The sequence below is a fragment of the Numenius arquata genome, chromosome 8, assembly GCF_964106895.1.
Source record: "Numenius arquata chromosome 8, bNumArq3.hap1.1, whole genome shotgun sequence".
NCBI classification, from domain to species: domain Eukaryota; kingdom Metazoa; phylum Chordata; class Aves; order Charadriiformes; family Scolopacidae; genus Numenius; species Numenius arquata.
The window spans coordinates 32,762,555-32,787,701 of NC_133583.1; the positions used below are offsets into that span (position 1 = coordinate 32,762,555).

Sequence of the window (25,147 nt, forward strand, 5' to 3'; positions counted from 1 at the left end):
GCCTTCAAAAGCGACCAGGGGGGAAGCTGGAAGATGAGAACGTCAGGGGCAGGCGGGATTTGAGACCTAGAAATTGCTTGGCTCGGTTTGCTCTGTACAAGGGTGGAGAATATCCCAGGGAGCGCTCAGCGCATGCCTTTCCCTGCAGTTGGAAATTGGTCACAGTGTGCATTGGCAGGGTTGGTTTTTTTGGTTGGTTTTTTTTTTTTTTTTTTTTTTTGTGGGTGGTTTTGTTTTTTTTTTATTATCCCTGTTCGTGCTCCTAAATGCACTCCCAGCTAGGTCAGGGCTGTGTTAGCTGTGGCTGGTGGATTAATTTCAGTCTAATACACTTTGCAGCTCTGTAAGTGAGAGCTCAGAAATCCTCAAAGCACTGCTCAAGTGGATTCAGTGGTAGGATCCAGGCCTGACACTGAAAATTACAGAAGGTAGCTAGCAAAGTGCTGTTGTCCACGTCCCTTTTCCCTATGGCTGAATTAGGTCCCCGTCCTGCCACGGCACGCGCTTAACCTGGACTGGTGAAGTCAACAAACCCGGCCACGTGTATAAGGTTACACGAGCGATTTCGCTTGAGCTGGAGACGAGGCAAGCGAACGCAGAGCTTGCTGCAGGGGCTGTCAGGTGTAATGGGTCAGAGCCCAGCCTTCACCGTAGATCCCGGGCAAGGAAACTACAGACAGATGGCAATAGGCTCAAAAATACTTCTAATTAATGTAAGGAAACACTAGAGATGTCCTCACTGAGCAAACAAATCTTAGGCACCCAGGAGACTGAGCATGAAAAATCACATTAAAAAAAATAATCCTAATACATCCAAGAAAAGAATGAATATTTAAAGCTGAACTGCCATACTTGAGACCTTAGACAATTCCACTTTTAAGATGCTGTGGACCCGAAAGGATCGAATCTGTTGCTGACGGTCTTTGAGGTGTCTGAAACTATTTATATGAGAACAGGCTAGGGCTATATGGGGGAGGAAAAAGCCAGTCTTGCCCCAAAAGCTCACTCTGAGCATATGTTACTTGTGCTAGCGGGAGAGCAGGTTTGTGCAGCAAGGCGCTTGTACTGCTCCCTCATGCTGGAGTTTCCCAGCTTGCAGGGGCTGTAGACCATCACCTGAGACCAAAAGCAATGCAGAGATGTTTGGGGCTGCTGTGGGTCGGTGGGTGGGTACCGACTGCAGCTGAGGGAGAAACAATCCCCACCCTCCCCACAGCACTGAAAGGGGCAGATTGGGCCGCCTGGGGGGGCTGCGAGTGGCCAAGCGACCACAGGCGTCGATGCTGACCCCGTGGTCGGGCAGCCTTGGACTTCGCTGCGGCAGCGAGCTGGGCCAGTTTATGTTGGGCAAGGATAAGAAACCCGGCCCTCTCTACCACCCCAGGAGCGGGAGGCTCTGCCACTGGCACAGGTGGCCTCAGGTCTGCTGAGGGTGGGCTGCTCCCTGCATGGAGGGACAGAGGATGCAGGTAATTTGGGCTCAGACAGAAAGGGAGCGAAGCCCTTCTGACGTGTTTAGTGTTGCAACCCTGCCCTTATCTTTGTACAAAGAGTCCATCCACTCCACGCTCCTCTCCAAGCCCCCTTCTAAACCCTTCTAAATCTGGGCTGTGTTCGGGCATCCACGTCTTTTTTTTAAGCCTTTCTTTTTTTTTTTTTAAGGTGGTTTTTTTTGTTTAATAGCCACATAGCTCAAACGAGCTCCTTTTGCGAGCGTGATGAACAGGGCAGATGCGCTTGTGCACGCACCGAGCAAACCCCGGGAAGCAGCAGCCGGGCTGAACAGGGCTTCATCCTGCCAGACCTCCTGGGGTCTCCTCTTGGGGGAGGGACTCCATGGAAATGGTCCCATGTATTCCCACAGTAACCGTGTCGGCCTGTTCGTGCTCACAACCTTGGTCCTTTCCCGCCAGAAACTGGCACGGTCCTGCTGAGGTTAGCCCAGAGCCATACGGGCACCAGCAGAGCTACACCAGCCTCTGAGGATCTCACTGGGCCAGTTGCCAACTAGAAAATAGATATTTTTGACAGTTGCAACCTTTCCCCGAGGACTTTCGAGTCTTTCATGTGCGAGACAGCCACCACACCAGCTTATCCCTACTCCTTCCTCTCCTCTCTTGGTCTTAGCAGCACAAATCCCTATGAATTTGGGGTCAGAGCTACTCCTCTCCAGGGTCTCCCATAACTCCTTCCTGCAGCTGTGCCTGGAACCACTAGAATAAGCAGATATTTTGTGGCTCATGGCTTTGTTGTCACTGTGAGGACACACATCTCGCGTGCACATCACCCAAGCCAACAGGTTCAACCAGTTGAACTAATGCAGCATGGCCGGTGCCTTGCAGCGTGGCAAGACTTGACCCCTCCAGGGCACATGTGTGTTCACAGACAGTTCAGGCGTGATCTCTAACATGTCTCTCATGTCTCTCCTGGCCAGGTACAGCACCACAGTTACCCTCCTTGGACAGGGCAGCGCAGCAGCGCACAAAGAAGTGAGCTCACTTGCTCAAGGTGATGGAGCGAGCCGATACCAGCAGCCCAGGACTGTCACCCTGGGGTCCCCAGCACCAGCCTAACAATTAATTAAGAGTCATCCCTGTACTAATAGCGGCTGTGGAGGCACAAGCCCATTGCTGAGGTGCAGAGCCCTGTTGCTGCTGGGGACAGCTTCGTATTCCTGATTTGACAGCGCCACCTCGTGAGGTGGCCCCGCTCCTGGGGACCCTGGGGGGTGCAGGCAGCCGTCCTGCCTCCCCGCTGCCTGCACCCACTGTGACTCCGGGGAGGCAGCACAGCATCATGCGTGTTTCAACCTGCCCATGCCGGTGACAGTAACAGGGACTGCAATGACAGCACTAGAAGGGGACATGACACTCGATGTAATGCAACTGCATTTTATTAATAGCCAGAGTGGGAAATCTCAGGGCTTCTTAGAAACACCAGGTTGGCAGAGTGTATCCTGCAACCCCCCGTTAGGCAAGTGCCAAAAAGATGTCCAGTGCAGGAGAGGCCATAAAACCCTTCCCACACCTGCCAAGAGCCCAGAGCCACAGAGAAGCAGACCCACCTTCCTGCTACAAGGCACAGCAGAGACCCCAGGCACAATGGTGCCCAAAACCTGGAGGTCACTAGCAGTCCTGCCACGTCTGACACCATGACATTATGGAAAGGGGGATCAAATGCCCACCTGGGAAGCAGTTTTCTCCTCCTGCCAAGGAAACAGGTCACTGCTACTGCAAGAGAGCTGTGCTTCTTTCTTTCTTCTCTTCCTGCTGGAGAGTCTCCAAGGTTGGGTCTCAGTCCCAAATCTGAGGGACTGAGATGATGACCCCCTGATGAAGCAGGACAGCTAATAAGGAATCTGGAGTTGCTCTATCTAGGGCAACTGTAGCAGGGGTCGTCCTGTGAAATTTCCATCACCACCTGAACAGACACACTGACAACAACCACGCAAGGTACTGAGGTGCTACCAAGAACCTGGTTTGAAGGCAAGAAGTTTGCCCAAGTGGGGAGAGGGGAAGGGTGTCATTTCAGATCTGCCCAAGTGCGTTTGCAGGGCTGGTGATTAGAAAATGACGTTTCCCTGAAGGGCAGCAGAGGGAGGTGTTGAGAGCCCTGTGATCCCCAACAGCCAAGCGATCCCCAAGGACAGGGACAAGTGTGTCACAAACAGCATGGCACTCTGGAACACATCCCTGGGACACGGCAGCATGATGGCCACTGGTGAGTTACCTTTGCTGGTGGCTTCAGCCCCTCTAAACACATCCCAAAGGGGACAGCAGAGAAAAAGCAGCATTAGGCTTCTGAAATCTGGGTCCTCCCTGTGGCACAGTGGTGCCTTCACACAAGTGGACATTTCCAAGGGCGTCCACCTATCCGTAGGCTGATGCCAGCCCACCCCCTTGCATGCAGGCATGAATAAAACTTCACAGAAAGTTCCTGGGTGGATGGGGTCAGTGTCTGCAGTGACTGTCACTCTACCCAGAGCCACAACCTGCCCTCAGCCTGAGGGTGCCTGCTAATTTGCAGGAATTTGCTACCAGAACCTGAGCAAGAGGACTCAGAGGGCATCAGGGCAGTAGGGCTGGAGGAGCAGCACCAAAGCACAGCACACAGCTCCTCTCCATGATAGCAGGGTTATAGGTGGTGCCTGGGTATGGTGAAGGAGCACAGGTCCTCCCTTCCACCCACAGCACCTTCTTTCTCCTGCCCCATGGAGTTCACTGCATTTGTGCCCAGCCTCCATGAACCGTGTACCTTCACTGTTTAGGAAGCTGCCATTCAAACTTCCGAGCTCCTGCATGCAGCTGAACTTGGTGCTTTCCAAATAACTCGTGCCACCCGCCCAGAGCACATGGGTGCACTGTGATCCAAATTTCATGGACTGTCCCAAGTCCAAATCCTCCTCCGTGTGCACAGGACAAGCCCATACCACACATCCCCTAGAGCTGTTGTGCTCCAGCCTCTCAAAACTCATCCTTTGATTCACATTTATGTCACACTTGGCGACACAAAGCTCAGGTAACTTTCTTTTCTCCCCCTCATAGCAACCATAGCCTCCACGGACATGAGAATTCTGCTGAAAGATGATCTTTTTGTTGACTTTTTCAACACATTTCTGAACCTTCCTGTAAGTTCACTCTGCATCATGAAGCCTGGGACCTTTCTGATCTCTAATCAGGTGAACTTTTTCAGCTTCTGTGGTGTTAAAGGCCCCAGGAAAATTGGGAATGCACCACACATGGGCTGGAAAATGAGGGAAACCTGAGGACCTCACCTTGGAAAAAGAGGTTTGAAAGGGAAGACAATTCCCTTCGTAGTGAGGACTAACTAGAACAGCTGGGCTGTAGGCTCCTCTGTCACCCTCCATCTCTTTCAGCTCTCTCCCTTCCTTTTCATACAGGTTTTTGGCCAGACACCCATTTACATCAGCAGCATTGGCCTGTGGGAGCTCTGGCCAGAGCTGCCAAGCCACCTGGTGAGAAAATGCCCCTTGCAAGGAGGAAGGAGGAAGGACACGGGGAAGGGGAGGAAAGGGACCTGTTGCTCATCTTGCTCTCCTGTCCGTGCAGCAGGGGGATTATTTCAAACCCAGGCGTCATTTTGCTTTTAAGCTTTGGAAGGAGCACAAGCCATTTAAAGTCCTGGTGCAGTTTATGGGGTCCATCCAGTGCCCTCAATAAACCTCAATAGCTGGAGTTAAGGAGAGCACTGTGGTGGTAGAGAAGGAGGACACGAACGTCAGCCCCTTGTGTCCTGTATTCCTCCTGAATTCACCAGGAAGGAAGTCCTGTTGATCCTCAAACTGGCTTAGCCCTCCCCACGGACATCCCCCCTTCCCCTCAGCCACGAGCACCGTTTGTGGCGCTCAGAGCCCATAGCAAAAGGGAACCTGCTCCTCTCGGTGCTGCCGGAAAGCTGCCGTGCCTTCCTGCCTGGGCTCCGGGAAAGCAGGCAGGCTTTGAGGAGAGGAGCCTCGCAGGCAGCCACAGAGCACCGGATCTCCCAGGTTTGCAGGCAGAGCTCACAGGGATGCGGGCTCAAGCATCCCCCTTCTTTCTCAGCACAGGGACGGCTTGCATCACCGTCTAGCAACACGGCGCCTTCCCTACCTCCTTCCCCCATAGCAGGGGCCCGTTACTCACCCTAATCCCCAGGCAAGAGACGGCTCCTTGCTCACAGCCTAATCCTCTCCTTGGGCACGGGGGGTGTCACCGCAGGATCCCAGCCCCCCGGCTTTACTGGCTTGGCTGGAAAAGCACCGCCTGCCTCACTTCTGCAAATCCAGCCTGTGCCTCCGCCTCGTCCTCTGCCAGAAGCTCCTGGGTTTCATTCGGTCGGGGGAAGCAGGTGAGTCATCGCGGCATGGAGGAAATCAGAGGGGCTTTGCCGCCGCAGCAGGGCTTCCTCTCACTGGGGCTGTCACCGCTTGGTGCCTGCCCAGCGGGTCATGCCTCTGCTCCGGGTTAAAAAGGCATCGCAGGTCCCATTTTTAGGGGTGCAGCAGATCCGAGGGTTTCCACGGGATGAGTGGGGCTTTACCCCACAGCCCTGTTGGTACAGGCTCACTGCCTCCGTGGAGCTGAGCTGAAATAGCTGCTTAGCAGGGTTTTTACCACGCAGTTCATGAGTGGAGCAGGGCTGGAGAGCATCTCTGGGCATGGGAGACTGGGGTCCTGGCGTTTCAGGGTTGCTGCTATGCAGGGTGCCCAGAGCTCTCGCACCGTATTGCGATACGCTCCTCATCTGATGCATCCTGCACCGGGAAAACAGGCCTAATGCCATGGTCTCTGCTACCAGCAGCAAGTCTGAATTGTGCTGAGTTTACCCCTAAAAGGAGCCATCTCAGCCCAGCCAACTGCCTTGTCAGCCTGCGTGTCAATGCAAGGGAAGGCCACTGGAAAGAAAGCTATGGCAGTGGGTGATGTACTTCTATAAAGGTAAAATATATTTTAGAAGGAAGAATCTCTCACTAGGTAAGAATAAAGAGCTGTAAAAAGGTCACAAGGCCCTGTGAACCCAGACACTTGGTATAAACAGTAAGTGCCTTGCTAATGAACATACCCTTGAAGAAGAACAGAAGGCTGATAATAAGGAACATCCAACAACAGGAGGCACTGAAACCAGCTGAAAACCAGACAGCTGCTGGGTAAGGCATAAAATCAACAAAAATTTGCAGTAACTGGGGGAAAGGTAAAGGTGGCAGTGGGAGATTGCGACCACCAACTCAATTGGAGGCTGAATTGGGACTACCCTGCCGCAGTGCTGGAGCATGCGCACATCAATTAAAGGAGCTTGTAACTTTAAATGAAAGTGACAGACTGTACTAACCAATGGAAATTGTTAAGATAAGGTACTAACCAATAATTATAATTAAGGGTGTGTATTTCTGTGTTTTGAACCATATGAATATTCCTAAGAGTTTTTAGGCTGGGGTGCTAGCTTTGTGGATTACCACCCAACACCCATCCCTGCAGAAATGCAATAAATAAATAATACCTCTACTCTGTGTGTGTATTGGCGTCTACACACCGGGTAAATGACCCTGCTTTGGGACAACATGGGGATGCAGATTTTCATTTCAGAAAAATAAGCAATTCATGGAGGCTTGCTCCAGTGCCGTGTCTGAATGCATTGCTGCTTCTTCTCCAGTGGGTTTGAACCTCAAGCTGAAGGAGGTTGAGGGCAAGCCCCAAACACAGGCAAAACAGATGGACATTTGCAAGGGGAAGAGGCATGATGGCCAGGCAGACTATCCCCAACATGAGCGGGTTGTACTGCATCCCTGCAAACACCAGAAGTGCATCCCACGACCTCTCTGAAACTCCAATTTCAATGCAATTTTCTGGTCCCTGGCCCTTTTGCAGCCTGTGCCAGGGATGCTGGTGGGGTCTGGAAGGCTTTCTTGGGTGCTGCTCCTGCATGCACCCCCTGATGCCATCCTCTGCACTCTCTCTCCGACAGCAAAACGGCTGAACTGGCAAAGCGCTGACCAGTGGCTGCTGGAAAAGTGCATCAGTGGGAGCCAGGGCATGTGGTGCTTTCGGGCCTTCGTCCAAGGAATGGCAGGTGGGCATGGGGCACTCCACAGCTCCTTCTCAGCCAGCTGTGGGCGAGATGCCTGTCAGGACGCCAACACAGAGCTGGGGGCATAGGTAAGCACTGGTGGGACAGGAGACACTGCGATCCCAGGCATGGCTTTGGAAGATGAGCCAGCAGCAGAGCCCCAGCATGGACGCTGCACGCCAGGGAGGTGCATGACTCTGGCTCTTCTCTACACTGTTCCCTTGGTTCATCCAGGCAATCTTTCCTTTTTTTTCAAAAACACAGGCTGCTTCACTCATCAGCAGGGCTTTCAGGGACTCCCTCCAACTCCGTCCCTTGTCTGATCCATAGGGGAAGAACTGATCGACTTTTGGCTCACCACTGAAAGACTCCTGGGGCTTGACGAGTCAGACGCAAGGCAGAGGGACCTCTACTTGACCTTGCTCCACAGGCTGGAAGCCACTCACCTGCGTGAAGGCTCCAGCGTCATCACTCTCTGCAGGACCATCGCTGGTAAGAACATGGGAGCTGAGGACGAGCAGAACCCTTCCAGAGAGGTGGCCATTCCTGGATGTTCCCAGGGAGACGGGGTACTGTCACCAGCTTTGTTTGGCTGGGGAGCAGTCTGCATGGAGCCATCTCCCCATCATATTCCCCTGCATCCACTTCAGGATCACTGCCGGAAGCCAGGCACGTTCAGCCCATCAGCACCAGAAGGGAGATGCTAAGCAAGATGCAGGAACAGGCCCTCTTTATCATTCAGAGTTACTGGCTCCCTAAATTCTTCATTCACTGCAAGAAGGGCATGGAGGAAGAGAAATCATGCTGGCCTCTGCTGCATGAGTATCAGGAGCATTTATTACGGGCAAACTCACAGGAGCCCTCAAGCTTTTTGGAGAATCACTTCACGATGCATATTAAAAGGACCCAGGGTTTGTCAGGGCCCTACTGCAGCAAGAAGGCCAAAGCAGAGATCTGGACTCTGGTCAAGGAGGGAAGAGACACCCAAGAAATTAAGATGTCCAGTTTTCAGGTGCAACCAGAAAGGCGGCCGGGCCCAACTGGGAGCACAAAGGAATCACGTCTGGATAAGGGACTAATTCCTCAGCAATTAGAGCATACTTTAAACACTGCCTTTGGAGGCAAAGGAAGAGCAACCTCTCCCAAAAGACCTAGACCCCATGCAGAAGACATCTGTGAAGAGAAAGTCCTCTCTAACCTACATTCCTCTATACCCCTTGTCCAGCTGCCATCACTTGAAAAGCTGGTCAAGACCTTGAGTTTCCTTCCCTGGTCCCTTAGTGCTGAAAGCTGCGCGGGACGGCCCTTCAGGGACTTCTTGAAGCACCAGGACCAGTCCATGGAGACTTGTCTCCTGGATCTGTGGCATGACCTGGAGGAATTTCTGCCTGTGGCGCTGGATACCAACAGAGAAAACAGTTTCTTCCTGCGTCATTTGATTGGGGAGAAGATATGCAAGACCTACCTGGAGGAGGGCACCATTCAGCACCTTCCCCTGAAGACCAGGACTCTCAGGAGCTTGCGGGACCATCTGAAGTCTGGAGAATTCTCCCCCTGGATATTCAGAGCCCAAAATGAGATTTGCAAGGTACAGAGCAGTGTTGGCAGTGGTCAGGCTGGGAAGTACAGCTGGCATTGGCACCCCTAGACTGGTGTGAGGTCTCGGGGCCTGTTTAAGAAGAGAGATATTTGGAAAATGAAGGTGAAAAGAGATTAGGTAGGGAAAAAACTTACAGTCGTAAGCCACCTTGCACTGCAACCAGTGACCAAGATGTGCCAGGCCAGTGGAGAGGAGCATCTTCACTGGTTTGCTGGGTAGTAGAGCAGAGGTGAGCCATCATTTAGCAGCTGGTGACCTTGGTAGTTAGATGCCAGGGGCTGGCAGGGCAGTGGCCATTCTTTTGCATCTGAGTCACTGGTTCCAGCACAACGTGAGTGAAATGCATTTACAACACAAGCACTTCTGGGCAGCCTCTGAGCAGCCAGCCCAATGAACCAACCTGGGTGTACAGCTCCTGGCAGAGCTGTTCTGGGCTTCTCAGTGAGGTGTAACTGCCCATGCCATCACTGCTGTGACCTCGGGGTATGGCAGGGCTGGAGCACCAGCTGAGGACAACCTACCTTTGCTCCTCCTCAGGTACTTTGTCGCTTCTATGAGGAGTTTCTGGCTGATGATGACAGGACGTTCCTCCAGTTTATGGTAAAGGGGATGCACAGGGGACATGGGCATCTTTGTGGGGCGTGCAGACACCAGTGGGGATGTGAAACGTTGGAGAGAGGGAGGGAGAAGGGGGGGAAGTCCAGCATTTGCTGCAGTGGTCCAGCATCCCACTGTGTCCCCCTGGCCAATGCTGCTGCAGGGCGATACAACAGAGCTTACCCAGAGCCTGCTGCCCAGAGCAAATATCTTCCACCGCAACATCCCCTAAGTCAGCAGCACTGCAGATGTGCCCTGTGAGACCTCCCCTGAGACAGGCCACAACCCAGCCGAAAGCAAAGAGCCTGAAAAGCAGTCTTCCAGGGTAGGCGTGGGAGAGACCAGCAGCAGGCAGTACACTGGGTAACTGCCTCACAGCCAAAACACTTCTGGGAATTAACTCTCCCCCTTTTTTCCTTGCCCACAGCGAATGCTGCTATTTATGTGACTCATGTGCAGACACACATGCAGGTGTCCCTGTCCCGGCACAAGCGCCTGGCCAACACACGGCAGGGAGAGGGCATGCAGCCTTTTAGCCTATGATTCAACTGCGCTCAAGTTTTCCACATATTTTTTCCACTGTGTAAAGGGATGATTTAAGAAAGTAGAGTCACAAGAGCACTCATCTTCCCAGGCTGTTATCCTTCCTGGCAGCAGAAATCCCACTAATACCTCGTGCTTATTAACACCCTAAATGTTAGCCTTACACCAGGAAACCTCCTCACAGACCGAAACCCCCAAGTATCCCACCTGCTTGAGTCCCTGCAGAACCCACGCAGGCAGTTTTATTCAGCGCAGACAGTGTTCTTCAAACCAACCCTTAGGCCTTTCCTCAAACTGCAGTGTAAAATCAGCAGCCGATCCTGGAAATGGCAAGGAGAGGCTGTCAGGGCTAGTGCCCCCAGAGACCTGGCTCACAGAGATGCCAGCTTCTGAGTCAGCGGGAGCTGAGCACTTTGGAAAAGTCAGTTGGCAGCTCCTGACCCTGATTCATTAAATGCTCTTGGTTGTAAGTTAATTAGCTGCACAGGTTTTTAAGCATCTCTTGTCAAGGAAATTACCCCCTCAGAGCACAGACCTGGTCTGGGAGCACAATTAGCACTTCAGCAGGTGTTGGGGCCATGCTCTCTGTGGGCACCATCCCCGAAGCCAAACTCCTCCTGGGTCGCTGCACTGATGTCAGGGGAACTGCTTGGGGGTTTAGCGGAGTTATTTTTGGTGCTTGCTCTCAGCAGCCTGTATCTCGGTCAGAAACCAGCCACTCTGACCCTGCTGCTTGGCCAGTCGTACGAGCTACTGACCGGTGGGGAGGGCCAAAGCCTGCAGGGGGGTCTCAGCGGGGGACAAGGGAGGCACAGCCAGTCCCTTGCCAGCCAAAAGCAGCCAGCCAAAAAGGCAGAGGAGGTTACCTGGCTGCCGGGGACACCTTCAGGGTTGCTTTCAGCCCTCCTGGGTGGATGTTGACATCTTCAGGAAAGGTGCTGCCTTTGCTGGCAAGCCACTGTCTGGACTACATGGAGGTCCTGCTGCATGTCCCCAGTACATCCCAGCTGCAGGCAGATGTGAGGCAGCTTTAAGCAGCTGCACAGATAGGTTTAAGGTCTATGCTGAGCTTTGTGCTCACATAGGTTTCTTCTCAGACGGTTTGAGGCTAAAGCAGAGATCTATCTTGGGTGGGTTTGTACTCTAAGGCACAGTAAAACATGCAGCTATCCCGCCGGGCATAGCGCAGGAGCAGCTCCTCAGAATGGGGTACATGCTCTGTGCAATCACCCTCTGCTCTTCTTGCCATAGTGTCCACAGAGCAATGTCCTGATGCCCAAGATGCAAGGCCAGGCTGTTGGGAAAGATGAATGTTTCCTCCTGTCCCAGCGGATAAACACATCTTTGAAGCTGAGCCAGGCCTTGCATGGCACGAGGAACTTGGAAGGTCTCTCCTCTGAGCACTGGCGATTAATTGCCACTTGGGACCTTCGGAAAGGGGGCTCCGTCCATGCAGAGGTGGAACTTCTCCTGCACAGGATTGGTAAGAGGAGAGTCTAAATTTCTGCCAGGGCTCATGTTGTCTTAGTATGATAAAGCATATTTTGTGCACCCGTGGGGATCACTGCCCCTAACACACCGGCTTTGGTGCATTGTTGTGTTGCTGGCAACACATGAACATCATGTAGTGGGTTGGGACAGGGTATCTAGGAGCCATCAGCTGTAATCCAAACTTTGGCAGTGACCTATGGGCCAAATTCCCTCCTGCTGGTACCAGAGGCCCCAAATGCCACATCCCTGCACTGGTCTGGGTCACCAGATCAAATGGAGATTGCAGCAAAGTCACTGAAACACAAAGCTAGTGACAGCCACTGTCATCTCGCTTCCATACCTTGACCTTCTCCTGTGGATGCTGTGGCTGGCCACACTGGTGTAACACCTAATGTTTGTCTTCTCACATCATCTTTTGAGAATGACATCAAGTCTCTGGGCACCTGCCAGTGCACTGAGAGTGACAGCAGTCACCTGCACCAACCCTGAGGTAGCTTGCGGGGCCTTGGTCACACCTCAGAAATGCAGTGTCACAGGTAGATCATGGGAACAGGACAGAGAAGGGGAAAGGAAAGGTGAGTAGTGACCACAATACAGCACTCAGAGCAAGCGCTGTCGTAGACAGGAGGAACGAACTTTGGATCTCTCCCCTCTGCTCTATCTGATGCAGAATCCCAGAAGATGATATCAGATGAGCTGCCTGTGGATAGCCCAAGCAAAGAAAATGAGCTTCCGCGTCCCAAAAGCCCACCACTTGGTGAGTCCAGTCTGAGCAGGCTAGAAGTAGGGTGGGTTCCCAACCAGCACACCCTTGGAAGTGCTCCAGCATAACCTTAGGGGACTGGACAAGCAGGGGTCTTCTCTGCATGCATCCCATCATTCCATAGAACACATCCACAAGGAGAGAGAGGCCTAGCCACCCTTGAAAGGCATGTGTTTTGGGGTGTTAATCCAGACAGAGAGGGAGGGAGGGAGTGGGAGGGCTTCTCTGAAGCAGATACTGGAGTGGTCAAACCACAGGGAGGCAAAGAGTTCCCCAATGTCTCCTGAGCTGGGCTTACCATGTAGACATCAACATGGTGGCTCTGGAGAAGCCTGGGCTTCTTTGGGGTCCTCTGCCCTGGAGACAGCTGTGAGCGGGCTCTGGTTGTCACCTGAGGAAGGAACCAACCATGTTCTGTCCCCACAGCCACTGAACCCAAGAGCAGAAAGAAGAGGACTCCTGTGAGAAAAAACAGATCAAACACAGCAAAGTCCATCACTGGTGTTGCAGAGAAGCCATCTAGAAGACCAAGGTCTGGCACCTTGCAGCACAGGGCTTTGCTGGTTTTTGCCACATCCACTCTTTCAGGAGGCAGATTTTTCATGTAGTACCACTGCTCCCTGCTTCATCATTGGGCCCTCTGAGATGTAGGCATGGATGGCCTGTGAGCCTGAACCATAGAGTTACCGGGGAAAGGAGAAAAATGTTTTAACAGACCCACAATCCTATAGTTTACATTTACTCCTTGCATCTTGTGCATGTCTCATGCACTTCATCCTCAGTCACTCCCTGGCATGCCACCTGTACTACAGCTGGGCAGGTCTCAGATTCCGCCCCCCTCTTCTACCTCACCCCTTCAAAAAAGAAAAATCACTCAAAAGCACCTTGTGACCACACATAAATCTCTGTCCTCACTAAATGCATGAATGTCCATGTAGTTCATGTCTCACCTCCTGGGAATACTCCAGACAAGAGTCCTTGCAGCTCTACATTGGGATATAAGTGGTAACCAGCACACAAGTCCTGAGTAGGTGCCACTCATTGTTTATTGTGAAAGTCAGTCTCAGTAGCCACGCTTAGACAAAGAAAATATCTGACCCAGTCCACTGATTTTCGAGTAAGGGTTTGCTAACCTCAGAAATGACCCAAAACCCCAGTCCGCTCCCAGCTCCGGTTTTCCAAACCTCTGCTGAATTTTTACAATGTGATTGTCCTCTGGCTTTACATCTATCGATAACCTCCTGATCTACCAGTGGCAAGGGTTTTCCATTCCAGAACACCCTCTCCATGGCCAAACTCATGAATTCTGTGCCATCCAGTGACTAATTATTGCTCATTCTCAGCAAGTACCAGAGGGGAGCATGACCTCCTCCTCCCACCAGTCCTTCCAGGTGCCCCATCCTTACCTGCCTCCCTCCCCTGGTCTCTGCAGGGCTGCCCATCTCCATTTGTGGGTCTCCAGCACAGACCCAAAGTCCTATCTCCTCCTCGACTCCCTGGGTGAAGCCTCCTCTTCAGGCTGAGTCCAGTTCCTTTGGCTACATGGCAGCAAAGCTGTTGGGCAGGTGCACCCATGACAGAAAAGAAACAGCTTGTCAGGAGAATCCTCCCTGGAGTCCCAATGGCTCAGTGGATGAGCAGGATAGACAAGGGAGGCTGTGCTCTACCAGTACCTTTACTGACCCATCCACTTCACAGATCCCCATGCATCACTCATCCACATGTTTATAACGTTTCTTCAGGTGCCTCTTGTTTGAGAGCAAGCACAGAGATCCTGACTATTTTCCAGGTCACTGGTGGCACAGAGATCACATCTCCTGGTGTCTCCTCCTCTACAGGCACTTTATGAAAGTACTGCACAACCCTGCCCACCTGCAATTCTTCAAGCAGTTCCTTGAGGAGCGCAATGCAGATAAACCACTGCGTTTCTGGATGGCTGTGGAGAACCTAGCCTCAGAGACCAACCCCAAGACAAAGAGCTCCCTCACTGACAGCATTGTCAGGAATTATTTCCATGATGAAATCCCAGCTGGTGGGTGCCTGTCCACCCTGGATTTTAGTCCATTTATGATCAAAGCCTCTTTTCCCTGAGCTGAATGCTGGTTGCAAATTTTATATCATCTTGCAGAGACCTGCCAATTCTCCTTTCCTGTCTAGTAGAGCCTTTATTTGCTGAGGAATTCCACTGATGCTTATATTTCCAGGAAGGTGGCCTAGTTCTTTGGCAGGATCTACTGACCAAGACCTGCAACATTCAATTTCTGCAGCGGCAGAAATAGCTCTTCCCTATTTTGTCTCCTTTAGATCCTCTTGGAGTCACAGCCTCACTTCCAAAGTATGCAATTAGCACAGTATAGAAAGGAAAAGGGACGAGACAGCCAAATTCAGCAAGAGCAGACAGGGCAGGCAGAGATGGGGCAGGGTGCCACTTGCAGATGTGAGGGTAGGAAGGGATATCCTGGCAGCTTGGGGGAGGGCTGGCAGGGGCAGGCAGTGACTGCACTTCTCTTCCAGAGGAGCAGCTGGATTGCCACAGTTCAATCATCAAAGAAATAAGTGAGGCCAAAGTAGTCAGCCCCTTCATGTTGCTGACGGCACAGGTCCTTGTCCAGAAGGCAATGGAAAAACGATGGTGAGTACCTGGGTTGAACTGGTTCCTAAGTCCAGTGGTTACACAAACACATCCCTCCCATGGGAACCCCAAGGTGACAGACAGCAACTGCTACAACCGTATTTCCCTATGAACTATCAGCCGGTGTATTGAAATCCCAGCCTGACCCTCACTGGAGGAAAACTGCTGTTGCAGCTGCTGATGCACTTCTGTGCAAGGCTGCCAGGGCTTGTCCCATAGGGACCAAATCATGGGCTTGCAGGGTGCTGGGCTAGAGGATGACACACACTTCAAATAAACAGGGTGGACACTCCCAAGCCAGCTACATGCAAGAAGAGAGGGACAGGGGGCTGGGTCCTCTCCCTTGGGCTTTCTCCAACCTCCTCCAGAAGTCCTGTGAGATCTCAACACCAGGTCTATCCGTGTCAGCTGCTTCCCTGACTTAGCCACGCTTCCACCAAACTCCTGCCCTCCGCATGTGTCTGGCTGCCCTTGATGCTCTCTCCCTGGTCTCGCATCCGGCAGGTTTAAAGAGTACCAGGACCTGTTCCCCCCAGGCGATACACCAAAGTCTAACCTCCGTTTGAAACATGGGACGGGGAACTTCATGACAGACAAGCTGGTAAGGAAAAACCCTGTCTGTTGGCAGACTCAGTGTGTTGTCCAGGCAAGAAAGAGAGGAGATGCTGTGGGTTCAAGCAGTGCTCTCATGAATGGGGTGAGAGGATCAGACTTGGCGAGTTGCAAAAAGGCAGCTGATAGGTAAAGCCTCACTCCTACAGGCTCCAGAGTCCTGCTCCATGCAGACTCCACCTGATTTGGTCAGGACTGGCCAAGTGATTCACACTATTATCTATGGCGCCCAGTGACACCCAGAAACACTGGAAAGCAAAGATGATGGCTGGGTCACAAATCCCACTGCCAAGGCTGAGCTCTAGTGCTCCAGCTGACAGTGGTGGGTCCAAATGGGAGGGCTTTGTCTGGGAGCGAGCAACCCTATTGCTGCAGCCACGGGCTGGATCACTGGGGCTGTGCCACTGGCTGACACAAGCTGTGCCATGTCTCTGCAGCGGTGGGCCTGGTACGCCATTCGCGACATCGTGAGGAGCATCTCTAAGTTCCAGAGGGAGATGAACAATGACAAACACCGTGCGGAGTTTGAGGACTTTCTCCGGCGGGAACTAGGAAATGAGGAGGAAAGTATGGCTAGACTCCTGCTACCCGCCCCCCACCCCCAAGACATTCCTGGGTTTAGGCAGAGAAGTAAATGGAGGAAACTTGTGGCTCATCTCCCATCCCCATATGTTGACTTAGTTTTTTCTGCTGGAGTCACATGAAGAGCCAGAAGAGCGAGTGTCTCAGGAGGCCAGATATTGCTGTGCAGAAATCTGCACGCTCAGGCACTGGCATCAGGAGATGAGGTCCAGAATTTTGCACAGGCAACATGCACACATACACATTCGTGCAATATCTGGTTTTCTGGTGAGGGTGCTCCATGATGCTGTTGCATCTCTCTCAAGCAATAACGTGTACACAAGTTTGCATCACTGCCACAAAAACCAGGAGGCACTAAATGAAGCTAAGGTGACACAGGCCAAACATAAATGGAGATAGTTTTCCATGAAACAGGGAGAGGAACTACAGAGCGCTTTGCCAAAGGATTTAGATCCTGAAAGTTTACACACAGGTTTGAGAGGAGGCTGGAAAAGCTGTTAGAAGAGAAATCCACTGAAATTGCTAAATACACAGAAACCCCATTTGTATAAAGAAGTCCCCAGAAATGAAAATTTTTGGAAGCTGGAGAATATTGTGTATGGGGGGAAGTAACACAGATGCTTTTCCTTACCTTGTCACTAGTTATCTGCTTCTGGCCTCTGTCAGAGATGGGATAATGGTGAGGCAGACATGCAGACTTTTGTCTAATGTACTGTGGCCACCTCGTATGAAAACAATGAACATAAGCACTCCATGGGTGCAAAGAGGAGGATGGGTGGAGGAGATTACTAAGCTAGGAGGAAGGCTGCACACTGGATGGGTCCGAATTCCCTGGAAAGCCTGGTTGTGGCAAGGCCGTAGTCCACCTAGGTAGAAAGACCCTCAGCAAATCATCTGCATGCAGGAGAAGCAAGCACAGGCGAGGTGAAGGAGCAGGGTATAGCCCAGCATCGGATGCCCAGTTGGCCTCAAACCCAGTGCTGGGAGGTACAGGACACAACAAGTCTTTCCCTTCTCTCAGACTTGCCCATTAGATCGATGCAGCGCAGCAACACCATGAACAATTCCCGCTTCCACATGGCCCCTGCCAGCAGCCCATCAGAGAAGGAGGTGGTATTCGTGAAACGCCACCTGTTTAACAACCAGCTCATTATTGTCAACTTCCTCGTCAACGACCTCCGCTTTTATCTGGAGATCAACAAGTAAGTTCCCTTTCCACCTGGTGCTCAGGTACCACCAGTCTCCTATCCTGCCAGTAGTGCCCATCTACCAGCATCAGATAAAGCCCAGTCCACGGATTTGTTAGCACACACTAAGGTCTGTGCTAACAGACCTAATTCTTACCAGCACCTCTACGCAAGGCTGGACATCACCTTGCAGCCAAAGACACAACCAAAGTCTCACCCCGTAGCTGTCTACATCTAATCAGCTCATAGGTGCCTGCCCCTAAGGCCCTCAAGCCCCTCCATTTCAACCAGAAGCAGTTACTCGGCTCAGGGTTCCTGTTCGGGTATCCTAGAAGAACTTTTGGTTTGATAGTCCCAAGAAATCTAACATTTTGCCTACACCTTTCTTGACGTGCCAGTTGTGGCATTTCTCCATTGACTTTGTCCGGCTCCCTGACAAACCTGTAAGGGCAAGCCATGGCTGATGCACAACAGCCCCGCAGCCCACACACCCCCCCACACGCATGGCCGGGTTTCGATTCCTCTGTTTTCCTGAAGAGGGGCAAACATCATGTCCCCCAGGTGAATGCCATGACCGTGAGGGTGATACAAGAAGGAAGTGGCTTTTCATCCTGCCTGTTTCACCGTTCCATGCCTTGTGGATTTCTTTGTCTGACCCAGTAAATACGGAGCTAAGACAGAACATGACTGTCTAGCCTAGCAGTCAGAGCACTTGTCTCAGAGCAAGACCCCACATGCCCTTGCAGGTTTTCCAGGCTGGCTGATTCAGCTGAAGCTCTGGCAGCGCACAACAGGCAGTCAGAAAAGGAAGTTGCCTTTCTCAAAAAGAAAGCTGCCATCATCAGCAAGCTCTTCCTGAACTCCGATATTCCCCCCAGATTGCGGGTAAGATGCTGGGACCCACCCAGGAAGGCTGAAGGCCTGCTCATTGCTCAAGACCATCGCATTGCAACTGCGAGCGGTTGTCAGGGAAAGGGGAACCAGGCAGAGATTTGGATCTCCAGCCAAGCATGCTGTGAAGCTCCAGAGCATTCTGTGGTGCTTGGGGCCTCCACTTGGGCTCCATGGCATGGGAACTCATCTATCACTAGACCCACTCTAGCACTTGACACAGATGGAATGAGAACAAGTATGTGGACAAGGAGATGGTAAAATCCCCTACCTGCTGGAGAAATACCACAGCTGAAGCACCAAGATGGGTGCTGCACCCCACCAGTTCAGTCCTTTCACTCTCCAGAGGTCAATGTCACCATCATCCCCTTCCCGCTGTAGCCACCTCTTCCCCTACAGTAGCCATGGCTCTGTCTATCTTGCCTTTGGAAAGAACAGCACAGTGCTTTCCACAGAAATCCAGGGGAGATCCTGCCCTTCCACTTAGGACAGTTAGTCAGGACATAATTACTATCTCTTCTTAGAGACTGCTGAAATGCTGGGTGGGGTCAGGGAGAGAAACATACCTCTAGGGCCCACCAGAAGTACCACAAACTGTTTTGGTTAAGTAAGATCTCTTCTGTGGCCAGGTAAACATCACTGAAGAAGAGAGAGATTTAATCTGGAGTTTATCTTCCAAGGGGCTACTGAATCGTCTCCTCTACCACAGGGCCAAAGTCATGATCTTCCCCATCCTGATGTACTTCTGGAGAAGGTACCTATCCCCTCTCTCCCAAGATGGGGGAGGCTCTGTGGATGCCAGCCTCTTTCTCCAGCCATCTCTTCCTCTGCCATGATGGAAATGCAGATGAGACACTACCTCACAGCTCAGCTGTAGATGTCTACTTGGAGGTTTGCTGTCTTCGGTATTTCTCATACAGGTTCTGCACCTGGAAGGTGATGAGGAGTTTTCAGGTCTCTGCGGAGGAGAGGATGCCAATCTCTTCATCCAGTACAACACACTCCGAATCACCTGGCACCTACAGTCCAAGTAAGCTGAGTGCTTGTCTCCCTTCTCCACATTTGTCCTCAGACTTGTTCTTCCAATGGAGAGGTGTCCAGACCTGGGTTTTCAGCATCCCACAGGGTTTCCCTTAGAAGAGCCAAAGTCCTTCCTTTACACAGCCACTTCGCACAGCTTTGAGGATGTATGTGGTGCAGGCCTATTGGAAAATGAAACATCTTTGAAACCGTTCCTTCCTGTCAAATTCAGTCAAAATTGCCCTGTGGGTTTTGAGACATTTCTTTGGGGAACAGGGAAGTGGGTGCAGAGACTTCATGAGCAAAGAGCTGTTGCATAACTCTTGTTTACTTCAAAAACCAAGTTAAAAATACTCTCACACACACCCTAAAACAGAAATAAAGCAACTAATCTTTTGGGTTGCAAGTCAGATGGGAAAGGAAAAAGGAGAACCACCATGCAGCCAAACACCAGGCTCAGTGGCATTACCTGGAGGATGCTTTGAACATGTGGAAAGCTTCATCAGGATCTGAGGTGACACTCACTAGGACAGCTCTGAGGAAAGGGATTATTTTTTTCCTGTCTCATCCACTTGTTTAGTTTCAATACACTGAATAACTCTAAACTGAAAAACACAAAGAAAATGGTGCTAAGTGCTGTCAGTCTGCCTGACAACCCGGCTCCCTGGCTGAATATTCATTTGGTAATTGTCTAATTGATTTTTGATTAAAGGGGAAACCAAAATAGGCACATACTAATATTGCTTTGACGGTCGAGTGGGTGTCAGCAAGCCGGTGTTCTGCTCCCTGTCACTTATCACTGTCAAGTTCTGCTTAAAAATCAGCAGAATTGTAAGATTTTTATACCTGCTGGCAGGTGCTTGAGCTATTGCTCCGCAGCTGAGCTGGGGTAACAGACCCCCGTGCTGGTGTGCTCCAAGACTGCCACGCCATGTCTATTAGCTCTAACCACCCTACACCCCTGACTAACATGCAATGTTCAGCTTGAGCCTCCACCTTGTTACAGAGCTTCACTGCACTTCTAGACCTTCTCAAACACAGCTGTTTTAATGCAAAAGCTTATTGCCACCAAAAAACCCCAAAAAAAACCCTAGACAACACCTGACCCATCACACATTTATTCCCAGCAAACGACAAGCCAGAAGCATTATGTTATGCTGTGTACATCTGCTGTGTTACCTGGGTCAAAGATACGTGTTTGCCAAGGTTTTCAGGAAACTGATGGGGAGATAGACATGTTCAATCAGTGCAAACTGGTGCAAGGGTTAGGAGCATCCCACTGCTGCCCAAGTGGCACAGCCCATATTTAACTACACAGAGCCTCAGAGAGTGAGTGCACCGAGATACTGCTCTGGAGAGACATCTGGGGATGCGTAAAAAAGAGTGATCTTTCTCACATAGACATTAATCATAGAATCATCATAGAATGGTTTGGGTTGGAAGGGACCTTAAAGATCATCAAGTTCCAAAGCCCCTGCCATGGGCAGGGACACCTCCACTAGAGCAGGTTGCTCAAAGCCCCATCCAGCCTGGCCTTGAACACCTCCAGGGATGGGGCATCCACAGCTTCTCTGGGCAACCTGTTCCAGTGTCTCACCACCCTCACAGTAAAGAATTTCATCCTAATATCTAATCTAAATCTCCCCTCTTTCAGTTTAAAACCATTACCCCTTGTCCTATTGCGACTCTCCCTAATGAAGAGTCCCTCCCCATCTCTTTTGTAGGCCCCCTTTAGCTACTGGAAGACTACTATAAGGTCTCCCTGGAGCCTTCTCTTCTCCAGGCTGAAAACCCCAAATCTCTCAGCCTGTCTTTATAGGAGAGGTGCTCCAGCCCTCTGATCATCTTTGTGGCCCTCCTGTAATGGATGTCCCTGGGATGACTGTCCCCAAGGCACAGCTCCTTGTAGCAGCTCGCAGAGATGAATAACCAGAGCCACGCAGATAAAATCCCCTCAGCTCGGATGGTGTGTCATGGGAAGAGATATGATCTCTCAGATGAGACCTCCTCTCAAGCCAGTCTCATTTCTCCTGCCCTAGCCTGCATGGCTGGCACATTCAGCCTGGCTGAGTAGGGTGGGCAGACACCCTCACACCTTGGTAGGTCAGAGCTGTACCCTCAGGGTGCGGCGCAGGCTGGCTCCTGCTCTCCATCACCTGCCAACCTGCAGGCAGCCCTGACTGCCAGAGAGGAGCAAACCAAATCAGCGTGCAACCCAGAAATAGCTGCTGTTTCTGACTGTGCTAATGCCTGTGCCACCTTTTGCTCGGGACACTTTTTTGCACCTTATCACACTTTCACAGGTGACCTTTATCTAAGGATCTTGCTTTTCTGACCTTTAGATAAAGAGCTTGCTTTTCAGCATTTAAAGGCACTAAAATTACTAGGGAAAATACCTGCAATTCCAGAGAAGCCCTCCTATCACCCATGTCTTATTTTTCTCTTGTTCTGAGGGTTGCTGCTTTGCGCAGATGCAGTGCATGCATGGCTGGGAAGGTGCCAGGCATGAACCCATCTCCCGTCACCAGGCGTCACTGTGGTACTGTCTGTGCCTTTACACAGAGCAGAGGGGCCAGTCCTGCTGAGACCAGACCTATCGCCTGCACCCCACTTCATGGGCATGAACATGGACTCCTCTTGGGAGAAGCCGCCCATGCGAGTACAAAGCCAGGAGCACGTCTGTGCATAGGGGCAGCTGTACACACACTTGTCTCTGTCTCTCCAAATGCCATTTCCTCACAAGCCTCCCATCTGCCACCCATAGCCCCCAACTCTACAGCAGAGCCAGGGTGAGACACGTCACCCCTGCCCTGCAGCCCCCAGATGGCTGGCTTCACAGTCAAGGAGATCTGTGTAAATCATGTCCTTGCACAACCACCCTTCCTTGACCTCCATACAAGCCCCTTGGGATTCAAAGGGGACAGCACATCCTGCTGTCCTCCCTCGTTTGCCATCAGAGCACTTGCCACACAGTACCACTTCATGTCTTCTCCCTCTCCAGGCAATCACACCGTCATTGTCTTCACGCTCCTGAAAGGGGTCCAAATCCTGCTGCCGCAGCCTCAGAAGAAAACGGTGCCACTGGAAGAGCAAAAAGGTGAGCCATTGCTGAAAGGAGCATTCCTGCTCTCAAGGAGAACTCCAGCTGCCAAGATGGGAGCTGGGCTTTAGGGCTCCCTGCATCAGTCCATGACGGGAAGTTTGTGCATGTTGTTTTTCTCAGATTCGGATAAAAGTCTTGAGAAAAGGCTTTCATTTAGCAAGTCTGCCTCCTGTCCTGCAGAGCAGGTAGGTGATCGCAGGGGCAGTCCACCTCCCCCAAACCAAACCAGCACAAGCTGCAGCAGCAGAGCTATGACTCCTCTTAAAACCCAGCGGCCAATCTGGGTGGGTCTGTGCAGGGTGCTGGCAACCCCTACCAACTCCAGTAACATTCACAGAAAATCCCCACTTTCTGCACCTCTCCACGCCCTCAACGCCCCCCTCCCAGGAGGACACGGCTGTCGTGTTTGTCCCTGATCACCCACACCCTGCCTCCATCAACTGCAGCCACTGATGCAACACCTCTCCCTCCTCTGCAGGCACCAAAGGAAGGGCAGACCTCCAAGGAAGAACAGGTCTCCCAACACATGGAGGACAGGGGTGTGCTCCAAGAAAGCTGAGCAGCCCAGACGCGTTGCATAGTTTGTACTTAATCAGCAGTAAGACCTAAAAATAAAGCAAGTCACAGCATCCTCCAGCTTGCCTGGTAACATAGTACAGCAGCTTGCACCTCCACAACTATTGCAGGGATGTGCCACAACATGTTTCCACCCAAGGAGATGCCCTTGCCCACATGACAGTCTCTTTCTTCACATGTATCTGTAGAAGACTGCATTGTCTACAGCTGGGACCCAGTAAGAGTGTAAATAAATCACACTGGGTGCACAGCAACACCTTTTTACAAGCCCTTTGGAAGGTGCTTAGAGCTCGAAAGCAGTCACAGTAAATACTTTGCCTAAGGATGGGTGTCCTCAAAGACCACCGGTCCCCAGAGCCCCATTGCATAAGGAGCCACACATCCCACCAAGGACCAGAATTGCTTTCCTCTGCTCAGCATGCCTGACAGCCTTGTTTCAGCTCTTCACGTGCTTTCCACACAAATTAAATACTTCCTGTGAGTGGTAAGGGCAAGAGAGCCCACCTGGTTTACTTACTCAGCTGTCCCTGAGTGGTGAGATGGTGCCTGTCTGGCCAGAGCCTTTCTGATTTTTCAATCAAAATCAGCTCATGCCTGACTTGGGGCCTCAGCATGTGTGGTTTTTTTTAAAAGCCGGTATGTTTACAAAGCACTAACCAAATCATATCAAAGACCTTCACTTTCCCCCGGTGAAACTGAGTCAGAGCGGCTTTGCCAAGTCACCAGGAAGCTGCAGAAATCCCAAATGTTCTTTGGACCTCATGAAGAAACGACCATGACCTTCATCACACCTTGCCTCTGACAGGTCCCTTGCAAGCTCTCAGCTTTGTAATTTTGGGCTGTTTTTAGCTACTTTTTAACCCTCAGATCCTAGAAGACTGCATCCTGGAAATAATACAGGTGCATTTAAGGCAGATGACAACATGTTTCATAATTGTCAGTTATGATTGTCAATGCTTTGCTTCTGAAGAATCAAAAAACCAAACAAATCCAAAGTCCAAGAACGTTTCTATAAATGAAGGACTGAGGAAGCCGATGCCACTCCTACAACCTGAGCTGCAACCAGCTCCTCAAAATTGCCCTTGTGCTGTAACTTGATTTCACCCCAAAAGCTTTCAGCCCCCAAAGCTAGCTGCATTTTCATGTGCTTTGCTCCAACACTTGAGGCTCTGCAGCCTGAGCCCAGCTGAGCCTGGTCCCCAGCAGGCTTCACAGATGTGCCTGAAGCTCATCACAGCAAAACTGCAGCTGAGAGTAATCTTCACTCCCCTGCTTTTGTGGACCTTTATTTTAACTAGTGCAGTAGAGGAGACACATTGACCTGGCGCCATCCCTGTGCACACAAGCATGTCCTCAGCACGCAAGTGACAGGACAGGGAGCACCTGATCCCCTCGCTTCAGGTTGAGCCAGCTATCTCTGAGGTCACCCAGCAGGAGGAGGGGAAAAAGGCAGAGGCACAGCAAATACACAACGTACAGGCATGACAGCAGGGGAATGAAGCCAAATCAGCATGCCCTTGGACACCACGCACGGTCTGCAGGCCCGCCTGTATGAGGCAAAGGCAGGCAGCACCTCCCAGATGGGCACTGATGCTGGGAGCCATCAGCACATCAAGCAGCACTAACCCTGGCAGCTGGCTCTGCCCCTGGCTCCCCAGGACACCCTTATCCCCCGGCTGTGACATCAGGCACTGCCGTACCACCCAGTTACAGTACTGTCCAGCTGTCCTTGCCACTGCTTTTCCATCCTGCCTGGCCTGTGGCTGAGCGCTCACCCATCCTCCCCGTTCCTGCGAGGAGGAGAAGCAGCCTGGTAGTTTTCTCTAGCGCTGGTCCCTGTCCTGCATCCCCCTGTCTTCCTGTGGGCTGATGCTCTGTGAGCAATAAGCTGTGCAGATGACGTGCAGGGATGAAGTTTCTGCTCTGACACCAGCCTGCCGGCACCTCTGGCTTCTCGGAAAGCAGGACAAGGCAGACCACACAAGGC

The 25,147-nt window shown here is 51.6% G+C and overlaps 1 protein-coding gene across 1 annotated transcript; it reads left to right on the plus strand.

Moving 5' to 3' along the window:
• The first annotated feature begins 3,707 nt into the window (after window positions 1-3,707).
• RGSL1 (regulator of G protein signaling like 1) lies at window positions 3,708-23,037 on the plus strand. Its single transcript, XM_074151771.1, has 22 exons — window positions 3,708-3,720; window positions 4,545-4,627; window positions 4,901-4,975; window positions 5,718-5,847; window positions 7,462-7,566; window positions 7,894-8,055; window positions 8,214-9,151; window positions 9,701-9,763; window positions 11,555-11,783; window positions 12,456-12,551; window positions 12,984-13,089; window positions 14,396-14,589; window positions 15,072-15,189; window positions 15,694-15,790; window positions 16,239-16,368; window positions 17,405-17,585; window positions 18,317-18,455; window positions 19,091-19,215; window positions 19,382-19,491; window positions 22,483-22,578; window positions 22,705-22,769; window positions 22,972-23,037. The coding sequence occupies exons 1-22, from the start codon at window positions 3,708-3,710 to the stop codon at window positions 23,035-23,037; spliced, it is 3,321 nt and encodes a 1,106-aa protein (XP_074007872.1).
• Window positions 23,038-25,147: the final 2,110 nt, after the last annotated feature.